Source organism: Phyllopteryx taeniolatus, chromosome 13 (assembly GCF_024500385.1).
Source record: "Phyllopteryx taeniolatus isolate TA_2022b chromosome 13, UOR_Ptae_1.2, whole genome shotgun sequence".
Lineage (NCBI taxonomy): Eukaryota > Metazoa > Chordata > Actinopteri > Syngnathiformes > Syngnathidae > Phyllopteryx > Phyllopteryx taeniolatus.
Genome location: NC_084514.1, coordinates 17,343,615 through 17,357,962, shown reverse-complemented (window position 1 = coordinate 17,357,962; position 14,348 = coordinate 17,343,615). Strand labels below are relative to the sequence as shown.

General features: G+C 44.9%; 1 protein-coding gene and 2 non-coding genes across 3 annotated transcripts; all 3 read right to left on the bottom strand.

Annotated features, from left to right (window-relative positions):
* Positions 1-79: 79 nt before the first annotated feature.
* Positions 80-11,544, bottom strand: psma3 (proteasome 20S subunit alpha 3). The gene is made up of 11 exons (XM_061794432.1): positions 11,386-11,544; positions 9,088-9,170; positions 8,871-8,994; positions 6,976-7,077; positions 6,077-6,150; positions 5,936-6,008; positions 4,521-4,586; positions 3,497-3,543; positions 529-596; positions 269-333; positions 80-200 (listed from the first exon to the last, which is right to left on the bottom strand). Exons 1-11 carry the CDS (start codon positions 11,404-11,406, stop codon positions 156-158), a joined length of 768 nt encoding a protein of 255 aa, XP_061650416.1. The 5' UTR covers positions 11,407-11,544; the 3' UTR covers positions 80-155.
* Positions 408-486, bottom strand: LOC133488397 (small nucleolar RNA SNORD53/SNORD92). Its single transcript, XR_009791655.1, has one exon. It is a non-coding gene; the product is annotated as a small nucleolar RNA SNORD53/SNORD92 (small nucleolar RNA).
* On the bottom strand, positions 4,661-4,742 carry LOC133488396 (small nucleolar RNA SNORD53/SNORD92). Its single transcript, XR_009791654.1, has one exon. It is a non-coding gene; the product is annotated as a small nucleolar RNA SNORD53/SNORD92 (small nucleolar RNA).
* Positions 11,545-14,348: the final 2,804 nt, after the last annotated feature.

Sequence of the window (14,348 nt, the reverse complement as noted above, 5' to 3'; positions counted from 1 at the left end):
CATATATGGTCATTTGTCTGCGATGTCGACCTGGCAAACATGCACCCAGACACGGTCAGGAGAGTAGAGGGACGCAGGCTGGAAACAACTTTGTTTATTCGTAAAGCAAAACTACAAAACATGAAAAACAAACGAGAACAAACGGGTCAGCGGGTTCACATGTTGTCTTCATCAGAGTCGTCTTCCTCCTCCAGCGAGTCCTGAAAGATGCGACGCAGTATTACACACAGTACACACAATGCGTGCGGGTCTTTTGCGTATGCGTCACCTTGGCGTATTTCTCCGCTTCCTCCCTGATGTCTTTGGGGACGAGCACGTGCCGTCCGTTTGTGACTGAGGAGACAAGAGAAAGGAGGGTTAGTCCCCGCGGCGACCCACGCGTCAGCTGTCGACGACGACGGGTGGGTGTGGTCAGACAGCCAAGTGGAAGTGACATCACAGGAGTTCAGTCCAGTGAGCGAAACCTTCTGGAATGTCATCATCCCCGCACTAGCAGAGGAGACGCAAGCGAGACGCTCGTGTTCTTACTTTCTCCGACCCAGCTGAGCTCCAACTCGAACGCTTTGTCCTTCACCTCGTCGTGAACGATGTAGATGCTGAAAACACACACACGGCATCACTATCGAGCAGGAGATGCTGAAAGCGCACGCGCGTCATAACCATGATACGGAACCTCGGTTTATGAACTAAGTTCCCAAAGAAAACTTAACTGGGTTCACAAACAGTCTTGCGTGACCGCGTTTCTTGAGCGACGCAAACATGATTGGCAACAGCCGTTGCAAGTGTCTGTCTGTTTTGGGTTTTTTTTTGCTCTAAATTAGCCCTCAGTACATCTCCAAAGTGAAAAGTGCAGTGTGCGGGGTTCCGAAACAATCGGCGGTTTTGCCGCCAATCGAAAATCTGAATCGCCATCACAGCTCGCAGCCAATCCAAATGCACATCAGCTTTCACTCGTGATACAAGTACGGTTCCGATTTTAGAGCAAGTGAGCCATTACACAGAATATTGTGTTTTAGAACAACACTTATTTCTAACGTACCCGTGTATGAAATAGTGAAGCTCGTGGCCAAAATGTACACGAACATTCAAGTGAATGGGAGCAGGCGCGCCTCTCTTTAGCAACCTGCTTCATGTTAACTATTACTCGATCTTTTTATGATTTAAGTTAAGCTCAGTGCCCGCCATATATGCCATCGCTCAGTGTGCGGGGGCGAGTCGCCAACTGCCATGGTCCAATTGGCTTCAACTGCATCGCGTGGTGGGCTTCACTGTTGGAAAAAGAGGAGGCAATAATAGCTGAACATGACAACGGTGTTTGTAACCTTGCTGCACACTTTGGTCAAGTGAAATGTCCCATCTGTACTATTTTAATAATACAGTGGGAACCTCGGGTTACTAATTCAATTTGTTCTGCGACCTCATTCTCAAACCAAAACGTTCGCAAGCTGAGGTAATGTTTCCCCATTGAAGTCAATGGAAAAACAATTCAACCGTTCCATCCGCAAAACAGAAATAGGTGACGCACAATTTCTGATGATGGCATGACAGCGAGTTCGTAGTGTCTTAGCCTTTTCAGGTACAGCAACGTTAACGTTCACTGTGGTTACTGCTAGCCCAAAATGGCCGCCACCTCAAAAGCTGCGCCGTGGCGACCATTTTAGCGAAGGAAAGGAAAAAAAAAAACCAGACACCTGAAGCACAGAGCCAATCCAATCGTGTTTATGGAGCACGAGAAAAAGCAAAAACGTCTGAGCCTTTTGCGGCCAGGCCAAGACTTACGTAAACCCAAAATAGTGTTTAACCCAAGGCCTTCTTTCTTGTAAACATTTTTTGGGGTAAACTGAGGTTCCACTAATATTAAATCAACGGTCTCCTTTTCTTCCTGCTTAGATTAAATGTTATTAATTCTTGGGTCCCCTCAAATGTTGCGTTTGTATTTTTTTTACTTTGTTGGTTGCGCCCATTTTATTTATTTTCTTTTTCAAGACTGCACATTGATTTGCATGCGGACACGGTGTTTTCCTCATAATAAAGTGTTTAATTTCTTTGCATATGGTGCGGTATTTATTTTCAACTACGAAGCAATAAAACCAAGGTAAATATAACTTTATTCTGCGACTGGAATGGATTGATTGCATTTCCATTCAAATGTTGGCAAACGGCGACACGGACTGGATTCAATTCCGAAACCGCAATGTATTGTTAAATGTACGGTCTCGTTGGCACAGATCAGCGTTTCCAGCACATTGCAGGGGGGTCGTGGAAACGGGCTTGGGCGGGTCTCACGGAATATAAATGCGGGGAGAGAGCGGCCATTTGTTGGTTTCGGCACTCGCTCGCTTCCCCGCATGCGGGCCTGGCCACCTTGTCAGGCGTTTAGCAGAGCGGCAAGTGGCTACATGTTGACAACGTAGCTAAATGGATGGCGGCCATCGCTGCCAATGGCGAAACGGCCACGTTAGCTTCCCAAAAGCGGCCGGTTTAAAAGCGAGGGAACGGACGCTGACTCTGGAGCGTATTCACTGAAGGACTTATTAATTTTGGATCACATTTACAAAGAAACCCGAGCTGTCAAAGCCATTCGGACTGCTGGTGACTTCGGTAACGGGGGAGCTAGCTAGCGAGCTAGCCCAGTAGCTAAAACAAAAAAAATAAACATTTCACTATGACAATCCCGTCACAACTCGGCCCACCGCTTTACTATTTAAACACTATCACCAATACCAGCTGCTAAACCTGTCACTGGGAATAAAAGTTTTTCCGCGTATCGTAATTACGAGCGCGTGCGCACGCTCGTTGTAGTAAACAGAGCGTTTGGCTCGTGAAAAGGTTTCAAAAACTTTATTATAGAGCAAGTGAATGTAATTTACCCTCACGGGATGAATAAAGTATGTCTCCATCTACATTTCAGAAGCCCCTCAATAAAGTGCTGTGCGCGCGGGGAAACAATGCCAAAATCCAAACAGTCGCGTACTGGAAAACACGGATAAATGGCTGAAACATCCCGTTCATGTGGATTTCATAGAACACTCGCTAAATGTTAGAAGAGGTACTCCATATAAGCAACGCAGGTTTATTATTTGCTATTCTTTTTTTATTTACATTATTTTCAAGGCAACATATTTATTTTATGTTTGAGTTAAAAAGAAGTCAATGCCTGAGAATGAGCGGGTCATATTAAGGAGATGAAACAAAACGATTTTCATTCAATGAACAACCGCGTTAAGTCCTACTTTTGGAGAATCATTCACACACGAGTGGCGGGGTACTCGAGGAAGGAAAACATTTGTTCAGGGGGTACACAAGAAAAAAGGTTGGAAACGACCATTTTGAGTGTCGCCATGGAGACGATAACCGTGTCATCAGGGGTGGCGGAACACCCTTAAAAGTTCGGGGTGGAGGGGGGGCACTTCTCCAAAAAACGGGGGTAGGTATCGCCACCCCCCGACCTCGACCATCATGAATGATGTGATGATGTCATCAGGCAGCGACTCACATTTTGGCGACCTCTTTGACCAGCTCCTTGCACGTCATGTCCTTCATCTGCAACACACCATCACATTACACAATGTTACGTGGCACGTCATTTCAAAGCACACGGTCACAAACGCAGGAGATCTGACAACATCACCATTTCTCAACTCCACACCATGTCTGTTGATGACATCACCTCACACGCAATCTGTCAGATGACATCACACATCTCACTACGGCTGTCGCTATCGAATAATTTGAGAATAGATTATTCTATGATTTTTCTCATCAATCAAATCGGATAAAAATGTATTTTGCATCAAAGAATAGAAAAATCCTTTTTTTCCAATGACTGTTTATTGACCGATTCTTGCTTATTTGGGGTATTGCTTAATGATGGATAAAACAAACCCAAATAAACAACAATGACGCAATATGACAAGAGGAAGTGATGTGCTCGCCGACCTTGTTGAAAGTGAGAATTGCTTCTTGGCTACTTGTCTGATATACCGGTACACTGAAGGTTAGTCATACCAGGCTGCAAATAACCATTATTTTTGTAATAGATTAACCCCCCCCATCAATTGATTGTGATTGACTTACTGGTTTGGTCCACCGTAATGTCAGAAAAAGGGCAAACATTTTTTCCAAAGGAAAAGCAGATGCGGAGACAAATTCCTTGTGTGTTTTTGGACATACTTGGCAAATAAAGATGATTCTGATTCTGATGCTTGCAAATGTCAAATTTTGCTGTAACACAAAAGATAATCAGTCTGTGTTCATGAAGGACGACAGAAAGAATATTTCGTGTTGAGAGGCTGAAATTCCAAGCATTTGGACAATTTTAGGTTAAACAAGCTCTATAACCGTTTAATCGATGATCAAATTAGTTGTCGATTAATTTGATCATCTATTTGTCGATAAATCGATTGCGCCACCTCTACATCTCACAACACACAGCATCGCATAACCTCACACTGCAGCACAACCGCACGCAGCGTCAAACGACGTCACACATACTCAAGTGTCAAACATCGCGCACTCACCTGCAATTTTTCAATTTCTGTCTTGGCGGCTTGTTTGGCTTTTCCAATTGCACACCCCCAGTAACCCTGGAACACACACGCACACACTTCATGAGAAGAAAGAGGTGAGAGTGCGACAATCTCCGCAGAGGTGCACCCATGTGGTCAGACAGCCAAGAGAAAGTGATGACATCACGTGACATCAGCTTGTTTAGCGAAACCTTCTCTGCATCATCACGCCCAGGGTTGCAAAATCCTACAAACGTTCAAACTTGGGAAACTTTCCATTAGAATTCAGTTGGATTTCTGGGAATAAACCGGGTCTTTACTGTCGCTTCTATTGGTCAGCTGGAATCCAAGCGTTTACCGCCAGCGACGTGCATGTATTCGCCAAGCGCATTTTCAACTCAGCTTGTCTGGGAAAGGTAGGTTTGTAAACCTCGGTTGTGATTGACAGATGCCAGCAGATGGTAGCGTTGCATGGCTTCGGATTTGAGATGAGCACGGCTTTTGAGCAGAAAAGGATTAGCGGTTGAACCTGGGCTTGTCTCGTCAATCGGATGTCGGAGAAGTTGAGGCACGTCACACTCCGACAGAGTACGTACAGGTAAGCTAGGGAATCGGCATCACTCACGGTGCGTTTCTTAGTTGTATATCTGGAAGTCGATGATTATTTTGCCATCAAAACCCAGTCCTCTGTCTTGCTTTTTTTCTTTTATAGTTTGAGGTGTAATATTAGTGTCTGTAACTGTTCTGCTCGACATGTTTCTCTCAGGCTTTACACGATCAGGATGATTGGGGCCGATCACAGAGTTTAAAAAAATGATAGCCCTTCGCCGATCCGATCACAAGATTGACCAATGTGTCTATTTAAATGACTTGTTCATTTACTGTATCAACTTGTGTACTGTATAGTGAGTATCTTCAAAAGTGTTCTCTATGCAGGTCATGTATTCTAATCAGTCAGGTCAAAGCGACATTACAACGTGACAGAAATAATGGGGGCTAATTTACTGTCATTTAATTATTTCACACACACCAAAACGTTAGAGCATGATTCGACACAACGCCTGCATGTTTATGTCCAACCGATAGTGCTAGCACGAGCTTGCTAGGCTACCTAACATTTTATTGCCTGCTTGGGAGCGTATTTCGTATTAAAAGTACGCGAACATACCTCAAGCAATCCTCTCCCGAGCACCGGTGACCACCAGCACACGGTCCCCGCCGCTCCCTTATTTCGTATTGTTGCCATCCATCTTATTTGTATTTATTATATCTGTCCAATGTATGTACTTATTGCAAAACTCCAGACATCTCTTGAAACGTTGTGCTTTTCAGTTGTATTATTTTGCACGGATGTCTGCTTACGACACAACTAAGCCAAAATCTTTTCTAAATTGTCCATCTCGCAACCGGCCGTGTCGAAGACTCACGTAGGAGACGCCCGAGGGGTCCACCATGTAAAGCTGCGGCCCGTCGTCTTTGTCGTAAGACCCCAGGATGAAGCTGCGGACGACAACGACGACAGCCGTCAGCCGATCGGCGGACGGCGCGGGCGACGACGGGAAACTCACCTGCAGCCGAAGGGCCGCACGGCGCTGTAGAGCGTGTAGGCGTGCACGTACATGGCCACGCGCTCGGACAGGTGCTGCGGACCGAAAGAAGCGTCGTTAGTGGACACTCGGAGGCAGCGCAACACGTAGCCTCCTTTTTCTTCTTCTTTCAATTGATTGAAAAAGGGACATTACATATTCATGAAGAGCAATAAGCTTTGCCAAAGACAGCGGAACCTCAGCTCTCAAACTTTTTGTTTCAATTCAAATGCATGCAATTCAATGAGTCCGTTCCAGGCCAATAACCAAGTTATGTTTACCTTGTTTTTATGGGTTTAAATTAGAGCTGCACCAAACTATTTTAATGATCAATTAATCTGTCAATTATTTCTTCAAAAAATCTGATGAACGAAAGCACTTTTTAACTGCCATCCCTTTATTCAAAAATAGGACATCATGCCGAATTTGCACAAACCAACTGATGATGATGATTCAGTTAACGGTTTGGTCCCGAACACCCGTCAGAGAATAGACATGGAGAATGGTTTCCAAAGTAAAAGCTGATGTTTGGAAATGTCTTATTTTGAAAACGCAAAGAGGATCAGTCTGCTTTCACGGAGGACGACAGAAATCGGAGAAGATTTACTGTTAAGAGGCTGGAAGTTTGGATTTGGGCAATTTGAAATTGATCATCAATCAATGGATAATTGATGAACCTCGCGATGTGACCGAGCAACATTGTATAACTTAACACTTGGTTAACTCGCGTAATGACTCTACTCTACTTGCTGGACATTTAGTAGGGACTCGCAGTAACTCGAGACTTGCTTGAAACTTGAGACTTTATCAATTGATCTTATTTCTTACGTCGTCGTCTTCTTAAATGTGTGACTTCCTCCTACCTCTGCCGAGCGGTTTACCTTGAGAGGGATGTCGTGGCCGTAGCTAGAGCGGAAGTTCGACGCTTCGTCGCGGGCCACCTCAGCTAGCGACCGAGCGTCCGCCAGGAGGCCCGCCACGGCCTGGGGGGGGGGAAAATCCAACGGTTACCATGGTTACAAGCCAGCCACATCACAGACTTAAAATGGCACCTACTTCGAACCGGAAACCATATCTAAATGCAGTGTGTGCGTGTTAGATCTAGGAATTAGTTGTGATTTTTCATTTTGATTTCAGATAGAGACCGAGCACTGCTGCAAATAGCAAAAAATAAATGCATCTGGAAATAATTGACGAGCCCCTAAAACTTTTAGAAAATAGAATCATTCTTTAGTGTCCGGTGGAAAGTTCTCTTTGGCTCGCCAATGTAAAAGAGATACAACACAAATACAGGCATTGACATACACAAAAACCTATAATAAACAAAAATTATTCTAAGACATATGGAGAACAGGAATAAAAGTAAAGGTACAATAAGACCTACTGAAATAAGTAAATCATCGCAAGTGTGGATTTTTGAGTTCAGGATCGCGACGGCATTTGGAATAAAAAGATTTTTAAGTAGCTCGAGGCAGCATAATTGTACATGGATGCCACAAGATGACATCTGTCAAAATGCAACTCCTCATCCAGGGCAGCTCACCATTGGCTAATTGAAACAGGATGTGGCGAAGTGAATACTGCCTACGTTCACCACACTGGCGAATCAAAATTGCCCGCATCAAAACTCAAAAGCCCTCCCTGATAAAAGTTCAAGTCAAGCACGCCCATTCTGCCGTGTGCGAACGGTGTTCATGATTTCTTTTTCACCCCGCTTCGTAAAACGCTTCGAGTGGCCTTCCCGACGCCGCCGCCGAAGCAGTGGGGCCAAGGGGCTTTCCGGCTGCAGGGGGCGGCGAGAACCAATGCCGCCAAAGTGAAGCACCCATATTGATTAGCGCGACGCGACGCACGTTTAAAGTGTCGACGGGCAATGTGTCCTGCAACTCACATGAGTTGTCCCAGCTAGCTAGCTGCCTTCCTCATCAATGCACAAGCCGCTCATCCCACTTTGGTTATCGGGCCTAACGACGGCGGCGCCGACTCAAAGCAGGGCCGTTAGCCTAATATTTACCAAATATTTAGAATATTAATGTTTAGATTCAATGAAAAAGTTTGAATGACAAAATTCTATATAACATCCTCAAGCTCCTTCTTGAAGATTATCAAGTAACAAGTGAATCATCACAACATTTGTACTTTTATTGATTTAAAAAAAAAAAACATTTAATATAGTTGACCATTTCAAGCGCTTTTATATTCACATCTTGGTGATGAAAAGTGTCGCTCGTGTCCCGATCCACTTTATTATATCTATACTCGGCTGACACCGACAGCAGTGCTACTGCGACTGACAGGAGCGTCACAATACACTTTTTACAAGGCATTAAGTTAAATCAATAATTCAATATTGTACTGTGATTGAAGGTTTTTCTTTTTACGATTCAAAAGTAGTATAAAGGTTTGTTCTTCACATAAATTCATCTTACATTTAGGCCTGGCCTACAGGAAAGTTGTTTGTTGCTATAACCAATATTGTGTCGGCCATACTATAGAATCATATATTTTTTGAGTCTAGTGAATTATGCTGAATATAAACTTCCTCCAGAAAAACCGCATGCTAAATCGCAATCACAAGATTTGTTTGAAAGAAGAGTACTTTCCCAAACCGTTCAGCCCTACTCCTGATTGATGACTAGGTACTTTTAATTGGTTCCACATCATTAAAGCTTACCAGCTTCCCAGTGACAAGGACTAGCTAAGTGTGGCTAAAGGTTTAACCCAGTGCCAACCCTGCCCATCTCACGTGTGTTGGTGTGCGTGTACACGTGGTTACCATGCCGACGTGTCTGTCAATGTTGAAGATGCGTTTGTTGGAGCCCTCCTCATAAAGTTTGGACAAAACCAGCTTCTCCACGCCAAACACGACGCCATCTTTACAGCGGATCCCGATGGCTGTGCTGAACACAAACACAAATGCACTCAAAAGTTGCGATTCTTGCATGCGTGCATGACGAATCGCTCGGACACGTCAAGAAGGCGACTGCACCGACCTGCTGTTCTCCACAGCCTTTATGGCGTACTCCACCTGGAAGACTCGCCCATCGGGAGAGAAGGTGGACGCCGACAGGTCGTACTGCAGATACATACACGTCATGATGTCAACGGTAGGGTTGGCCATCGAGAATCGATTGGAACCGGTTCTCGCGGAATCGTTCCAATTTAAACATGTCGGTTCCCTGTTTCGATGCCTACAGTCCGCCCACCCCGAAGAAGAAGCGGCAAAAACCAACGAAGAAGAACGCGCACCAAGACGTGCTTGTGCCCAACTGCGGCGGCACGCAAAGGTGTGTCTTAACTTTGTTCAAATGAATGACCAGTCGCCTCAGCGCAACACTTGCAATGAGATGATATTGTGCCAAGGAGGTTTTCACCATGTGTAGAAGTCTGACGCGTTCCGAGCCCCAGCCTACACCGCGCGGACTCAAGTCAAGTCAACTCTCAGTCAATTGGGTCTATGCCAGCATTGAGGCAGCTAACAAGGTCAACAGTTGTTCACACATTTGCCCTTGATGGCTTTTTAGTGTTTATTTTAGTCTTGAAACCAACTTAAGAGTCGATGACAGGACAAAAAAGAAAAAAAAAAGGCTTAACATTGCGCTAAAACTTCACCGGAGCAACTTTACATCAATGAATCGGGACAGAATTCACATAAACACGTTTAGGAAATAGACGTGTGCCGTCACCACATCTGGACTGCTGGTGAGCAAGCAAGCTAGCTAGCTAGCTAGCTCGCACCTACCTTGAAAAGTCTGGTAAACTGGTAAAATCCTCTTGCCGTTAGTCACCCACAGCTTTTCTTTTTACACACAACATTATCCATCCTGCTACATTTGTCATGGTAATAAAACCAAAAGTTGTCTAGAGTCACCGTCAATCTTTACGTCATACAAAACTATGGTATGGCATGGTCACGCTGCACCTCCTCAGAATATGCTGCGACCAAATCATGCGCTGGTGCGACCAACGCACCGGTGCTACGAGTGCCAAAGTTACTGTAGAGCCCTAAAATTTATTTTACACCCTGCACTGCAAACAGTAAGTAACCAGCCTGTTCTTAAGCATTAGATCATGTACCGGTAATTACATCAAGTAGCTACAAATACAGCAACATTTAAACGCATCAATAAACGGTAACTTTTTACCAAAGGTTTGCTATTTATGCTTTTACAACATCTGGAAAATGATATGCACGAACTTACGGCATTGCCTCAACGATGCTTGACAGTGGATGGCAAGGGATTGAATTCAGAACATAAAACACGTCGGCCACATTCGCAAGAAAAACCGGAAGAGACCTAAACGGGAAGTGACATCATGGGCTTCGTCATGAGGGACTGACGTTTCAAAATTACTTTTTCTAACAAATTAAACTTTTTGTTTTGTTTTAATCTGCAATTTGTAAGCCCATCAGAAGGACTTTCCCGAGCAGCAGACAAAACCCAAGGGTTCAAGAGGAGCTGTTGAGAAATAATCAAGTTGTACCGTTTTACTCAAACTTTTGTTCCAGATTTTCGACAGGCAATATCACACATTTGTTTCCCCCCACACACACACAAACTAATTTCCCCCAGAACCAATCGGCTTATTTTCAAAAATTATTGCTAGTTGAGCTCAGCTTGAAGTGGCCGTTCCAACCAAACTTGGAATTTTGACCGTCATTTTTTGAAAACCTTGTCACATTGCTACTGAAAGTGACAAATAGCTTGAGGCAAGCATACTTTCCGCTTGTTTGGGGAATTGTGCGAGTTACTACAATATCACGATGTTGGTTTGGTGCTCGCCTCAAAGTGAACATTTATGATCGTCAGATTAAAGTGTCAATGCTTTGACATACATATGTTTCCTAAATATATGAATGAGAGGTTGTTGTTTTTTTTGTTATTACTAAGTTTACGGACAGCTATGACACATCCAATATGCCGGACGCGCTGAGGGAACGTAGCAACGGGCCTACCCGATCAATGAGGCGTCACGTCAGTTTGTATGTTGTCTATGTTGGGTGCAAAAAAAAAACACAGTCCCGAGAAAGCTGCTTACACTTACAGTAAATAATGACTATTATTTTGTCCAACTACAACACAACGGGACTCCTGCTAGCTTTCAGTTTCAGATTACCATTGCGGTGCTAGGCCCGCCTCGCTGGCTGTTAAGTGACTCAGCAAGCTAACAGCTAACTCGCTAGCTAGAGGCTGTTATCAATGAAATAATGTTGCCCAGGAAACTCCCGAAGAAGCTAACAGTTACGTGTAAAATAAAAAAAAATAAACGATGTAAGACAAAGTACCCACACCGGTCCCGATGGAGCTCATTTTGACGCCAACTGTTGGTCCAGCGTGAAAGTGCAAAAGCCCCCCCAAAAAATCTGCGTTTGGCTACACATTCAAGGTAGCAACAGTCATACAAACACTTCCGGCCACCGCCTTCACAATAATGGCCACGTCCCGTCTGCAACGCATTATTAAAAATCCCACACGTGTTCTAGACTGGACGCGCCCCGCTCCAATATTACTGGCTGCAGGACACGCGTCACTGCCACGTGACTGGCTGCGATATCCGGACTGCTTTTCCAGACAGGAAAAGATGTGACTTGAAATCAATGTGGTGGCATTAAGATGTCCCGGAGGCTCACGACTCTCCAAAGTCTCTTGGCTCATTCCCTACTCCGTAATGTGCTAGGGAACGAGAACGAGAAAGTGATTATGGCATAATCATAATGTACACTTTCTTCTGTACGAACGCACGATTGTGTATGGATTTTTATACTCACTATTTGTCCTCTGGACGTGTCCAAACCATCCAAGTCTGCTCTCTCTTAACTTTGTCTCCAAAACATCGAACCTTGGCTGTCCCTCTGATGAGCTCATTTCCAATTTTATCCAACCTGGTCACTCCGAGAGCGAATCTCACAACATCGTCATTTGCTCTGCTTCCTGTTGTCTCTTCAGTGCCACTGTCTCTACTCTGTCCATCATGGCTGGCACACCTGACACCTTCCTCCACCCGTTCCAACCTGCTTGGACCCGTTTCTTCACTTCCTTACCACACTCACCATTGCTCTGGACGGTTGACCCCAAGTATTTCAAGTCCCCCACCCCTGCTATCTCTTCCCCCACCACCCCTCTCATTCATGCACATATATTCTGTTTTACTTCGGCTAATCTTCATTCCTCTGCTATCCAGTGCATGCCTCCATCTTTCTAACTGTCCCTCCAGCTGCTCCCTGCTTTCACTGCAGATCACAATGTCATCTGCAAACATCATGGTCCACGGGGATTCCAGTCTAACCTCATCTGTCATCATCACTGCAAACAGGAAGGGGCTCAGGGCTGATCCCTGATGCAGTCCCACCTCCACCTTAAATTCGTCTGTCACACCTACAGCACACCTCACCGCTGTTCTGGTGCCCTCGTACATGTCCTGTATTATTCTAACATACTTCTCTGCCACTCCAAACTTCCGCATGCAGTACCACAGTTCCTCTCTGGGTACTCTGTCATAGGCTTTCTCTAGATCTACAAAGATGCAATGTAGCTCCTTCTGACCTTCTCTGTACTTTTCCATCAACACCAATAATGCATCTGTGGTACTCTTTCTAGGCATGAAACCATACTGTTGCTCGCAAATACTCACATCTGTCCTGAGTCTAGCCTCCACTACTCGTTCCCAGAACTTCATTGTGTGGCTCATCAACTTTATTCCTTTATAGTTCCCACAGCTCTGCACATCACCTTTGTTCTTCAAAATGGGCACCAGCACACTTTTCCTCCATTCCTCAGGCATCTTCTCACGCGCTAGAATTCTATTGAACAAGCTGGTCAAAAACTCCACAGCCACCTCTCCTAGATGCTTCCATACCTCCACAGGAATGTCATCAGGACCAACTGCCTTTCCATTTTTCATCCTTGTTAATGCCTTTCTAACTTCCCCCTTACTAATCATTCCTGGTCCACCACACTTGCCTCTTCCACTCTTCTTTTTCTCTCATTTTCCTCAGTCATCAACTCCTCAAGCTAGTATTCTTCCCATCCATCCAGCACACAACTCGCACCAGTCAACACATTTCCACCTCTATTCTTAATCACCCTAATCTGCTCCACATCCTTCCCATCTCTATCCTTTTGTCTGGCCAACATGTATAGGTCATTTTCTCCTTCTTTAGTGTCCAACCTGGCATACATGTCATCATATGCCTCTTGTTTGGCCTTTGCCACCTCTACCTTTGCCCTGTGTCACATCTCAATGTATTCCTTTCGCCTCTCCTCGGTCCTCTCCGTGTCCCATTTCTTCTTAGCTAACCTTTTTCCTTGTATGATTTCCTGTAATGTGAGGTTCCACCACCAAGTCTCCTTCTGTCCTTTCCTGCCAGAAGATACACCAAGTACTCTCCTGCCTGCCTCTCTGATCACCTTGGCTGCAGTGGTCCAGCCTTCTGGAAGCTCTTCCTGTCCACCGAGGGTCTGTCTCACCTCTTCCCGAAAAGCTGCACAACACTCATCCTGTCTCAGTTTCCACCACATGGTTCTCTCCTCTGCCTTTGTCTGCCTAATCTTCCTCCCCACCACCAGAGTCATCTTCTTTGCTGTCTAGCCACACTCTCCCCTACCACAACCTTACAGTCGGTAACCTCCTTCAGATGACATCGTCTGCACAAGATGTAATCCACCTGCGTGCTTCTACCTCCGCTCTTGTAGGTCACCCTATGTTCCTGCCTCTTCTAGAAAAAAGTGTTCACTACAGCCATTTGCATCCTTGTTGCAAAGTCTACCACCATCTGTCCCTCCAAGTTTCCTTCCTGGATGCCGTACTTACCCATCACTACTTCATCACCCCTATTACCTTCACCAACATGTCCATTACAATCTGCACCAATCATGACTCTCTCTCTGTCTGGGATGCTCAGAACTACTTCGTCTAGCTCCTTCCAGAATTTCTCTTTCACCTCTAGGTCACATCCTACCTGTGGGGCATAGCCACTAATCACATTATACATAACACCCTCAAATTTTCAAGTTTCAGCCTCATCACTCCATCTGATACTCTTTTTACTTCCAAGACATTCTTGGCCGACTCCATTTCTCCTCCCATCTACACCATGGTAAAATAATTTAAACCCTGCCCCTAAACTTCTTACCTTACTGCCTTTCCACCTGGTCTCCTGGACACACAATATATCAACCTTTCGCCTAATCATCATGTCAACCAACTCCTGAGATTTTCCTGTCATCATCCCAACATTCAAAGTCCCCACATT

What these genes read in the sequence shown, in the direction of transcription:
- psma3 (XM_061794432.1), bottom strand. Translation starts at nt 11,406, where the DNA reads ATGAGCTCCATCGGGACCGGT. An exon ending in ACCCCTCGGGCGTCTCCTAC is followed by an intron (nt 4,587 to 5,935) that starts GTGAGTCTTCGA and finishes TGTGTGTTCCAG; the next exon opens with GGTTACTGGGGGTGTGCAAT. An exon ending in AAGCGGAGAAATACGCCAAG is followed by an intron (nt 201 to 268) that starts GTGACGCATACG and finishes CGCATCTTTCAG; the next exon opens with GACTCGCTGGAGGAGGAAGA.